This window comes from Erpetoichthys calabaricus, chromosome 5 (assembly GCF_900747795.2).
Source record: "Erpetoichthys calabaricus chromosome 5, fErpCal1.3, whole genome shotgun sequence".
Taxonomy (NCBI): Eukaryota; Metazoa; Chordata; class Cladistia; order Polypteriformes; family Polypteridae; genus Erpetoichthys; species Erpetoichthys calabaricus.
Window position 1 is genome coordinate 163,161,721 of NC_041398.2, and position 12,932 is coordinate 163,174,652.

The 12,932-nt window shown below is 37.3% G+C and overlaps 1 protein-coding gene across 2 annotated transcripts in view; it reads left to right on the forward strand.

Moving 5' to 3' along the window:
• The window catches only part of LOC114652019 (protein sel-1 homolog 3), a 78,362-nt gene that overhangs the window by 39,704 nt on the left and 25,726 nt on the right, over positions 1 to 12,932 (forward strand). For both annotated transcript variants that reach the window (XM_028802167.2, XM_051927640.1), the window contains 3 exons: positions 1,273 to 1,419; positions 1,875 to 2,083; positions 2,608 to 2,787. In XM_028802167.2, the coding sequence (XP_028658000.1) occupies positions 1,273 to 1,419; positions 1,875 to 2,083; positions 2,608 to 2,787 (536 nt within the window). The remainder of the gene's footprint in view (positions 1 to 1,272; positions 1,420 to 1,874; positions 2,084 to 2,607; positions 2,788 to 12,932) is intronic.

Sequence of the window (12,932 nt, forward strand, 5' to 3'; positions counted from 1 at the left end):
ATTGGGGCACAAAGCAGGGAATATAAAGAAGTACTGCAGGATTTTACTTCTATTGCGGACCAAGCCTGTGTATGTTTATCTATTTGTGTCCAGGTTTTTATAGCTTGTATGTTTGCTGCCCAGTAATAAAACTAAAATTGGGTTGAGCCATGCCACCTTCTGCCTTAGGTCTTTGTAGGGTCGTTCTTTGGATATGTGGATGTTTTGAGTTCCAAATAAAATAAGGTCATTGTTGAATCTAATTGCTTAAACAATTATTTATTGATGTACTGTATATTGGAATGTTTTGAAATAAAAAAGTAGCTTAAGAAGAATATTCATCTTAACAACGTTAATTCTTCCAGCTAGAGTGAGATGAAGGGTTGACCATCTATTCAAGTCTTGCTTAATATTTTCCATACAGACGGCGAAATTTTGTTGATAAAGAGCTTTGTGTTTACTTGTGATATTTACCCCTAGGTATTTAAACTGATCTGCAATGATAAAAGGTAGGGTGTCCAATCTAATATTATATGCTTGAGAATTCACTGGAAAGAGTACACTTTTATTCAAATTAATTCTGAGACGAGAGATCTTTTGAAATTCTGTAAGTGCTGTTAAGACTTCAGGCACAGTATTTTGTGGGTCTGATATATACAGTACCATATCATCTGCATATAGAGAAATTTGCTGTTCCAGTCCTTCTCTGATAATCCCCTTTATCTGATAAGCATTTCGACAGTGAACCGCCAGTGGTTCAATGGCGATTGTAAATAGCAATGGTGACAAGGGGCATCCTTGCCTGGTACCATGTTCTAGTTTTCTAGTTTAAAGTAGTCTGAACAAATGTTGTTAATACCAACTGAAGCTTCTGGATTGGTATACAGTAGTTTGATCCATGCACAAATGTTTGGGCCAAACCTACCTTACTGACTTTAAATTTCAAGAATGGGTTAACATTTCAAATAAAGTTATATATGCTTGTGACCACAATACTAAATACATTATACTTTAGAAGGTTTCACACTCTATGTCAAGATTTACGATACTGAGTAAATTGAACTATCTGAAAAAATATATATATGGATACAGAAGATTGTGCAAACTCAGGGCAAAAAGTAAGAGTCATTTTAACTCCTGTCTTTGTAGCTATCATACTCATAAACCGGTTTTACTGTTTAAATTTTACTTGGCAGAGTGTGTTTGATGAGTAACAGCTGTTGCTCCTTTTCTAATTATTTTTTATTTCATTGTTCTAAAGTTCAGAGTTAGCATGTTTTAATCTTTCCTCAGGTACCTGTGACTCATCCTATTACTTTTTAAAAAACAAGTATGGCGAACTTCTTAGGTGTGACAAACTTCTTTGGACATGGGAAATACAAACAAAATACAAAGAAGCTTTAGATCTTCTTGTTATTATAGAAAATGACTTATATTCAGGTATTATTTAACTAACATATTAATAATGTTTTTAGCTTATAAGGTTAGCAAAAACATGTTAGTGTTTGAAAGGTTAAACATAACTTTTGCTTTCTCTAATCTAGAGATAAAGCTTGTGATTAATTAATTGTTAATGTGATTGTTTATTTTTTCCCTAATTAATATCTTACCAATGTGTATATCCATCTGTGTTTAACACAATGATTTTCAGATATTGATAGTGACAGATTTTAAAAAGCAAATTTGTTTTTCCCAGAGTGATATCTGTATATAAGCAAAATTTATCAAATAGTTTAGTGTGTGAAGCAATTCATACACACGTATTGTAGCATACAAAATACCAGTAAATTTTTTTTAAGGTACATATTTGGTTTAAAACAGTTTGACATAATTGTATTCATTTATGTGATGAGTGCATGAAATAAAAATCTTTATCTTTCATTTTCTCTTCAAAGGACCTTGGAATTCTGATATTATAAAAGAATTTGGAAAGAAGCTTCATGAAATGGCTGACAAAAAACTGAAGAGCCCAGGAGGTCTCAAGTTAGTAAACACCCTAATTCAGTCTTTGAAGGTTTCCAGCTTTTGTGGTTGTCATGATGCATCTTACTATTTGTCAGTCATTTATGAAACTGGTTTGGGAGTGCCAACAGATTTCCAACAGGTAATTTTAAAATGATTTTTCAAGATTTTATGTATACTAACTACCAGTCACAGTGATCTCTTAAACATATATAATACATAGTGTAGAACGAATGTGAGACAGCACCTTTTGTAATCATAATATGTTTTAGTAAGATCAATTAGGTTTGATTCTTGATCTAGTTACTGTCTGTGAGGTGCTCCAGTTTCTTCTCACATTCCGAAAGTGTTCTTGTAAGCAATTAAGAACATACACATTTTGAGTGATAATGGAGAGTATTCTGTGTTGGACTGCTGATGCTGCTGGTATTGCTGCCTTCTCACATTCCTGTAATGAATCTTAGGAATATTTGAGAGAATGAATTATAGTGTTACATTTTAAAGCATGTAATATTATACTTCACAAAGCTTGGGCTAATGATAGACTCTGGCTTGACGTACCTTCTACATATTTACTTATACTCATGGGTATGTACAGTTTGTGATAATATATTTCTGTTAATTAGTAATTCCATTTATATCCTATAATTTATTTTACATATATAGGGACATCTTTACGGTTTGGTTGGTGCTCAGGGTGATGACAAACTGAGTTTATTGCATCTTGGTTATAAACATATTTTCGGGTTTGACGGATATCCCCAAGATTATGACCTATCCTACAGCTACTATAGTAATATTGGCCATCAAACTGCTTTGGATAAGTGGACAGTAGAAAAAACACAGGTAAGACTTCCATCTAAAAATGTAAAGGTTCATTTTCTTCCTAAAATATATAGTTCTTGTGGTTTACAATATTATACAGTATTTAATGAGAAGTTTATTTATGTATATTTAGTATTCTTTTCTGAAGTGTGTTTTTAATGTGACATATACTGTCTATGGAAGTGTTTAGCTGCAATTTCATAACTTGAATTAAAAGGAAAATCAGAAATATATTTGCAAACACAAAGGGAAACAAATGAGTTTATGTGTGAGGCAGTAGTGCTAAACACCAACAATTTTGTTACATAGTGAAAAGCAGTTATTATTATTGATGTGACCAGTTCTGATTTTTCTTAGAGATAATAAATATTTAGAAGGAAAGCAAGTGGCAGATATTCAACTGTAGTTGAAGAGAAATGGTCAGGCGAAAGAAAGGGTCAGATTCTAAAGACATGAGAATGGCAATCGGACAGTAAAAAAAAAATCCTACTTGGAACAAATAAATAATCAGAAGTATAAAACACAAATTATTCCATTCAGTTTGCATTTTTTATGGAACTTGTTTCTTCTGGGGACTCTTCACTCTATTTATCAATAGAGATTGAATGTATTCCACCACACAGTTCAGGCTTAAATGATAAGGCAGTTAACAGGTCAAGCAGAATGCTTTTGTAGCTAGGCAGAGAAAAGGACTAAGCAAAGTTATAGACGGGACCAGGGGAAAAATAGCCTTTAAGAGTTAATTGGGTGGGGCAGTTGTTTGACAATACTGAAATAAGAAATCAGAGAATTGTAATGTGACTTAGGGGTGTGATATTGGCATAAAATTTTATCTCGGTATTTTCTGGGACTTTGATGTTTCGATAATTAGACAATATTTTGCATCCTTTAAAAATGTTTGTTAAAGTCTTTTTGATCTAGCTTGGTCTTGTTAATAGGATATTACTAATGAGATTATTGGAAACAACATTTAAGGAAAAACAGGTCTTATTTATTTATTTAAAACTGAAGTAAAATAACACAAAAACATTAAAATCACCAGTCAAAGTATTACTCAGATCAGACAGTGCAAATTTGAATAAACCATTTCAAAGTGGCCTACAGGATTTACACACAAGACCTACAAAAGCTATTACAATGAGAGCATTTTAAACTGATATGTTCCCTTAATATAAACAAGGTATGAATCCAAAGGAAATAAAATACTAATTATAAATGAACTACAGGGTCTGAACATTACAGTCGGATAAACATAAACTGCTCTGCTGTAAGGTGAATTGTGCAGTATACAAGCAAGAACAAAAATCTACTGTAACATACTGCACTATATTATAAAAATATAAAATTCTGTCAAATACAGCACAGAAAGAACATTTTAAAACAAATTTCTAACTTCAAGTTCTGCCCAATATTTCACTAAGATATCAGAAAAATTAGACAATTATAAAATTCTACTGAGGAAACTTCAAGTTGTGTGACAGAAACACCAGTCTATTCAAAACATCTGGCTTCATAGAAGCATGGTTAAATGTTACAACATTTCCTTCAGTGCTAAAAGCCCTCTCAAAAGGGCTGTTTGATGCAGGGATGCACAGGAGCTTTTTTGCAAGTTTCCCCAGTTTGTGGAAATGTACGTTTTGTGTTTTCCAACACTCAAGTGGATTTATATCACTGTCCACCTCAGGTATCATCAAGTTGCTCTTGATGTCTTTTTCAATGGCAGTGTGCGGAGACTTGCCATCTCTGAATTCATGTGTTTTTTTGAAATAGCTGCTAATGGACATTTTTTTTTATTTTTACTCCCTACCTTGTTTCATCACCTGCTCCAACTTCTGCAGCCATAGGAGAAGAATGGAGCGGGGTGAGAAGGTGGGGATCTGTGTGAGTGTTTTAATAATGAAAGAAAAAAAGTGGTTTGGAATCAAAGACTCCCAGCCAAAACGGCTTGTGAAATAAAACATGCCAGATAGGCATATGCTTCTTATGAAGGTAAAAATAATCCAACAAATTACGCAATTTGTTAGAATGAGCGCCGTACTAGATCAATTTAACTTAAATTAAGGAACAGTTTTCACCATACCAGCTCCTTTTGTCGTGACATATTCATCTTGATCATAGTTTATTACCTACAGTGGTTTTGACTGCATTCAGTTGCATCTGCCGTACAACTACAGGAAAAAACGCAATTGATCTTAACACAAAAATGAAGGTGATCAAGCAGCATGAGGGAAGAAAGAAAGTGAATGCGATCGCATGTGACTTAAAGTTATCCCATTATAATCGGTGTTTACCACCCAAGCTGTACTAGTGGACTCTGGCTTCGAATTTGTTTAACCTCCGAAGCTTCTGTGTTGTGACTCACGATGTGCTGCTTCATGCAAACCACCAGAAAGGGATAATGAAACCACCCTGAATTCTTTTATCTGTTAATGTTTATTATTAACAGCCTGAAATATTAAAACAGAAAACATACGAGTGCTGAAACTCTGCCGATAGAATATCTCCTTTCACAGTTAACACAATAAATACTGGGAGAGGCTCACACTGATAACATAAAATAACACAAAGAACAGTGTTTTTGATTGTTTTTTGCAAAGTGAATGACACACTCAATAATTTCAGCTCGCACATCATTAAAACAACAATTAAGATATTATCATAGACTAGCAAAATACCCGCGCTTCGCAGTGGCGAAGTACTGCCTTAAAATTTTTATTAAGAAGAAAAGTAAACCTTTTTAAACTGAGGGAAAATATACAAATGATTATTTGTTAAGGATCTCTTTGTATACCACGTTGTCAGTTCGGCCCTCCGGTTGTAATATGACCAAGCTGTGCGCTGAGCTCACTCTTGAGCATGCAACGTACAGTTGGCCATGTGAAAAGCAATCTTGCCTCAAATCAATGCCAACCTTTTGTAGGGTCTGTCCCTGAGACTTATTAATTGTCATTGCGAAGCAGTGCCTTACTGAAAATTGGAGGCGTTTGAATTGAAATTGGAGATCAAAGGGTATAACGGGGATGCGAGGAATAAAAACTCTCTCCCCTGAGCCACTGCCAGTAAAAACAGTTGCCTCAATTAGGTTCTTTTGCAGACACGTGACCTGAAGTCTCGTGCCGTTACAAAGTTTCGGTGGCTGTAAGTTTTTCAGTAACATTATTGGTACCACAACCTTCAAAATTAGATTATGCTCAGGAGTGCCTAGAGGATTTAGAGTGTGGAGAAACTCTATCGGATAGTGAACCGCGTCTTCCACTTCTACAACTGAATCCACAGACTGATATGTTTTCGGTTGTGAAGGTAGTTCTTGAAGTAAAATGTGGTTTATAGTCGTAGTCATGTCATTTCTTGGTGTCAGGATAGCTCTCTCCCTCAACCATGACACGTCGTTTTCGTGGAGATTTCGTAGATTGAGGTAAACATTTTGAAGAAGGCTTTGTAAGGTATTCTCGAGGAGACAGATTTGTAGGAATATTTATTTTACAGTTTTCTTGAATGAAGGTGCCATCACCTATACTCATCAGAAGAGCAGAGAACTCCCCAGCTTTTTTGTCGCAAATGAATCCTCATGTTTATTCTTAAGGTAACAACATTGATTTGTGGCCAGAGGTATGAAGACTTCAGACATGCTTTAACTTCATCAGCACGTGTTCCTCTGGGCACGACTGGTAGGGTTTACCAGAAGTCTCCAGCCAGGAACACTGTCAAGCCTCCCATAAGTTTGTTGGTCTTTCGGATGTCTTGGAGGGTCCTGTCTAAAGCCTCAACACCTCCTCTGTGTGCCATAGTGCATTCATCCCAGACAATAAGCTGACAATGTCACAGCACTTCAGCCATGTTGCTCTGGTTTGATATGTTACACATGGGAGATTCAGTATGGCTGAGGTTCAGAGGCAGCTTGAAAGCTAAATGAGCAGTTCTGCCACCCTCAAGAAGAGTTGCAACAATGCCAGAAGAAGCCACAGCTATGGCAATGTTACCTTCTGCTCAGATTTTCGCAAGGAGAAGGTTTATGAGGAATGTCTTACCAGTTCCTCCTGGAGCATCAAGGAAAAACACTGTGCCAGTGGCCGAGACAGCGCTCCTCATGACTTGCTCATAAACTGTCTTTTGGTCACTATTTAGCAACAGCTCGTTATTTGTGACTATATTGGCCAATTGCGAGGTGTTGTAAGATGTCTCTTTCAAGTACTCGAGATTTGACGTAACTTCTGCAAGTTCTCTGAAAGGTGAAGGCAAACCGTAATGATCAAGAGATTGACCTCCAATAGCAATCACGTAGTTTTCAAGCAACTGTAGACACTTGTTATAGATCAAATGTAACCACTGGTGGACTTCTGTTCGTATATGTCTTTCTTTCTGTCTCCTAACATCATCTGCTATGCTGTCTTTATGTTTTTCCCATAGGTTTAAGGGGTTTTCCATTTGGCAGAACACCAGCATGACAGCAAAGAGTTCACGGATCTTTTGAGGTGACCGAGATAGAACAGCTTCCTGTAGAGTCTCGTCCCAGTTGATATCGTTGTGTAAAAAACCAAGTGCCCTGCAGGCCGACTTATAGGTTGGATGTAGGACACCATCAACTGTTCTGAGAGATTTGAAAGACGTGGGACCTGTGATTTTGTTGAGCAGCAGTTGAAGATGGTAGCATTCAGAGTTATTCGGGTGCACAGTGTAGACCCGTCCCAGCACATTAGCTTTTTTCACTCCCGAATGTCCTGGTACAGTGTTCCCCTGTTTCCTTCAACAAAACATGTTGTTTGCCCACACATAATATGATGGAATTTCATTATAATGAAGTTGTTTTGCAAAATCATCGTGGTTGCAAAGGTCAAAGAACACTAAAAGGGTCGTCTGTGGTGGATTGTGTACTTTATCGGCAACATTGCCTTCTGTGAAATAAATTCTTTGTCCGTTTTCAAGATGCACAGCAAGATGAATGACCGGATGGTAATGTTCATGAATGGGAAAACAGAAAATGCGCCAGGCTGCTTCAGAGCTACTAATGTAACGCCCAGCTTCATATCGAGATACTTCGTCATTTTGATTTTGTATTGTAAATACTGCCTGGTCACTTCCCTTGTTAACATACTTGCAGATGTATTTGATCGATTTTACTGAATTGCAAAATTCAGCATTGATGTGAGCATTGAAGAAGCGGGACAGCATAGGACTATAAGGGACCACCCATCTGTTGTCGATATCTACTCCATTGATGTTAATTGTATGTCCTCCATTAGCTGGTGCGCGCCGGTGGTACTGAGGGTAACCATCTTCTCCGGTCTGAGTTTCTGAGATGAAGGGACGCGGGTACTTCTTTCTGCATATTCCGTTCATCATGCAGGGTGAGTTGATATTATGAGGTCCACATGGGCCGTGAATCATGGTGGATTTTACTATTTTGTGGAGGGCAGGGTCAGTCTGTGGATCAGGAATTTCCGCACGGATCACTTGATCGATGACAGCTGGCTGAATCCTTATCCTTTAGCCACAACAGAATGTGTGCATGGGGAATACCTCGCTTTTGCCACTCTATGGTGTACATGTAGCAATTTGTACAGCCGAAAATGTTACTCTTCGTGTGCAAGTCCATCATTTTGCGAATTTTGAGATAAAATACACGACTGATAAGGTTGTGGTGATCGTGAGGTTTTTGACGTGGAAGGAGAACTTCAGTGATGTCAGTCCATTTAGGATTGCAAGTAAATGTGATGAATAAGTCAGGGCGGCCATAACGATGTATGTATGTCATTGCGTCTTGTGTACACTCGTGCATATAGTGAGGTCCTCCAGTGAACAACGATGGTAATATCACAGCTTGACCAAGTTCCCTTAAATTAGTGTAGTTTTTGTCAATAGCATCTTTCAAGTGGACGTAATTTTCAGCTCGTAGTTTCTTCTGATTTAGTCTGATATAATTTAGTCTTTTGGATTCAGTTTTTGCGTACGTATCAACTAAAAACTGATTTAATAAAGTTTGGAAGAAAAGGATAGTATTATCATGATGTTCTCTGATCATAAGCCGGTATGAATAGAAGTTTGCTGCAGAGACGGTTTTCTTCATAGGTAACTTACTGGCAGCATGAACTTGAGGTATAGACACAGAATAGCCGTCTTCACCATAGCAGAACATGAGGGGACATTGAAGTGCATCATAGGATCTGTAGGTTTCCTTAAGGTGTTGCAGTTTATTGTCTGTGCTTTTCAAGACAATATCCCTATTCTCGAACGTTTGCCCAACGATGACAACACCAACTTGACGTACTGTAGGTGTATTAAATCTGCATTTGTGTGCATTTAATAGTTTTGTCGGTATGAATGACAACTTTGAAATCTTTGCCTTCATCTGAAATACTATCGATTGCGGAGTGGAAGTCTTGGATGTAAGTGTTACAATCATGCAGCATTTTTTGTAATTGCCGCACCAGGGGCGTGTTAACTCCAGAAACATTAGCACTCCGCATTTGTGCTTCCTTTTCACCGTCCTGGACGAAATAAAGTTGCAAAAATTTGTGTTCCTCAGTCTGCATTGGTAAATGACTGCCAATCAAGTGATACACTTGTCCCTGGACTTTAAATGAAGGCATAAAATTTCCCTCAACGATTTGGTTAGCACCAAATGATGTCATTTGAAATGCGCTGTTGCACTTTCGACTGTTGTTCAAGAAATGCTCACTTTGAGGATGTTCGCCATTTAACAGGCCCTCAAGAAGGTCAGGAAGCTTACGTAAAGGAGTGAGAGAGACTTTACCACCATTACAGCACAAACCAGGAGACTCACATTTCTACCTAAGAGCTTGACAATACTCACAGTCAACATCCATGGATCCAATGTGTAGTGTTTTGTTGTTTTCGTATGAGCTGCTTTTCATTATTGGGATCGTACCTAGAAACAGAAGCTCTATTAACTTGTGGATTTGCCTGCGAGTATTTAGCGACAGCGTCTCTATGAACTTGTGGATTTGTCTGCGAGTATTTAGCGACAGCGTGTCTATGAACTTGTGGATTTTTCTGCGAGTATTTGGTGGCAGCGTCACAAAGTTGTTTCCATCTAGCTGCATCAGAAAATGTACGACGTCTGACACGCCTCCTTTTTAATGTTTTCTCACAGCTTCTGAAATAAGTACGTACATGGGTTTCGGTTAGCGCAGGGAAGCCGCCTACCAAATTTCATGAAGATGGGGCCATAAATACGAAAGTTTAACATGGCGGACGTTGTCAACCGGTATGACCATTACGCGTAGAATTTCGAAATGAAACCTGCTTAACTTTTGTAAGTAAGCTGTAAGGAATGAGCCTGCCAAATTTCAGCCTTCTACCTACACGGGAAGTTGGAGAATTAGTGATGAGTGAGTCAGTGAGGGCTTTGCCTTTTATTAGTATAGATGATACATATCATGCACAGTGTGACTATTGCTACAATTTGAACATGAACAAAGATTCAAAGTGACAAAAATGTTTGCAAGACTGAATTGAAACTGGAATGTCTTTCCTGTCTAATTAAAACAGAAGATACCATTTGTACTTTTTTTATTCAAAAAATTGAATAACATGTGTAGTGCACTGCCACATTTATTAACATATGAGTGATGACATCACAACAATATCCAAGCACAAATCTAGCAACAAGAAACCTTGCTAGCAAGATAAAGACCAATGTAGTGCCGGAAAATACAAAAATAACACAATGAAGTAATAACAATATGAAACACAATGATAATACAGAAAAGCCTGAACAAGAATGACCCTGCAAATATTTGTTAGAATTGTTACAACACCTGCTACGTATTTATCAAGAAAAAGGTCATTTTCTCTTGTATGTTATTTTATTGTTTTGTTTTGTTTGTTTGTTTGTTTTGTTTATTTCACTTTATTGGAGACATGTGCCATTTTGTATGTTACGGTGTTGCCTGACCGGTTTGTTTATGTACATAGTATGGCTCGTATTTTAATGGCAGCCATTTTATATAAGATGAGCTACCAGATTGTTTAGTATCTGATTTTTGTTTTTTGAAGTAAAGACTTCTTGTAATTTCACAACTTATTTTATCATCTTCCCAATTCAAGTTCTGGTCTGGTTTTTTTTTCCTTTCTTTCTGATTGTCTGCCTGGTTAATTAATCATGACTTAAATTGAAATTTGATTTTGTTATTTACTCCGTATTGAAACTAACTCTGTCTGTGTGACTTTTGTCTTTCCCCAAATAGGGCAAATAAGCCTCTTTCTTTTGCCCTCAGTTTTCCCCTAAAAATATGAACAAATGCTACAATTTCCATTAAATCCTCAAATTTATAGTGCAGGGATGATTGATGTGATAAAATGAAATAAGGATACTTTATTTGTATGAATATTTACAAAGTTATAAAATTGCAGAAAGTGCACAGAAGTCAGTAGGTGGTAGTTTACACAGATGAAGATTTTATGCACTTACAAGATGGTAACACTACTACGCATAGCATTAGGAAAGTAGCAGAAGCTTAAAAATGTTAGAACAGAAAGCTCTGATACTGAAACAGCACCTACATTTTTGGTTATATGCCAATGTGGAAGATAAGAGGATGTTCTTGAGCCATCTCTTAACCTAAAGTTACAACAAAGAACCACAAATAAAAGATTTATTACAGTGAATTACAGTGATAATAAAGTTGAATGAATATAGAGAATAAAAAAAGAAAATGTAAAATAATACATGTGTCCTACCTACTAGGCTTTTCTAAGCTATTGAGGTGACTGGCCAAATGACCCTAATAGTTGCTTCCATTTCTTTCTCTCTAAATTCGTCCGTAATCTCCTAACACTAGTGAAATGCTTGCCCTAATTTGCCTTAGGCCATTTCTCAACATGAAGCTCCTTTAGATATTGAAGATAAAGTAACATTATATCCCATTCTTGGAGTCACATTTAAGGGAATTACAGGTAACTCCTTAACAAGACATTGATTGTGTTTTGTTCTGTTAGACCTCCCTTCTAGCCTTATGTCTCAATTAAAGGGGCAGGCCACTACCACTTAGCTTGTCTTCCTTATTACACAGCATAGGTCCTTAGATAATGCAGTATGCCCCTTTGATAATTTATCATTTTATGACATAATTCCTGTAAGTTTATGGCATTTGTCACATCCTGTTTGGCAAAAGTATATAAAATAATCAGACATTTTTTGTTAAAATTTAAAAATAAAAATGTGTGCCGGTAGTACTACAGTCACTGCTGCAGAATGAAAAAAGAAATTATTATAGCAGAGGTATTGTTATAATGAAGTTGGAACAAAGGTTTATGTATGGAATAGAAAAAAAAGTTTATTTTTTGAAGGAAATCCATCCATCCATCCATTTTCCAACCCGCTGAATCCGAACACAGGGTCACGGGGGTCTGCTGGAGCCAATCCCAGCCAACACAGGGCACAAGGCAGGAAACAATCCCGGGCAGGGTGCCAACCCACCGCAGGACACACACAAACACACCCACACACCAAGCACACACTAGGGCCAATTTAGAATCACCAATCCACCTAACCTGCATGTCTTTGGACTGTGGGAGGAAACCGGAGCGCCCGGAGGAAACCCACGCAGACACGGGGAGAACATGCAAACTCCACGCAGGGAGGACCCGGGAATCGAACCCAGGTCCCCAGATCTCCCAACTGCGAGGCAGCAGCGCTACCCACTGCGCCACCGTGCCGCTGAAGGAAATCCATGATCCATAAATTGCTACTGTTTGTTCTTTTGTAAGTCTGCCATTTTGTTTTTTAATCTGGAAAATGTTTACATAAAAGATCATGATAGAAAGTTCAAGGAAATGGAGGTGACATTTGAAAATAAGAATCACTGGATGCATAAATGTGTTTACACAGAATTCAAAGACAAAGTCAAATGCTACAGCAAAGATTTAAAAAGGTCATGGTACACAAGGTAAAAGCTCAACAAATTTGTGAAACGTATCAGAAATTGGTCGAGTAGCATAAAAACGAGGGAAACTCAGCAGTTAGCACAAGGCACAATAAAAAAGGAAAAATGCAATACAGAGCAACCAAGTCCAAATACACAATCCAATAAACAATTCATAAAAAGACAAGCGTAAATCCAAGAAAATCAGAAAATCATTACTAACTAAAGCACTCTAGAACAGGCATGTCAAACACGCGGCCCGCTACAGAAATCTGTGCGGCC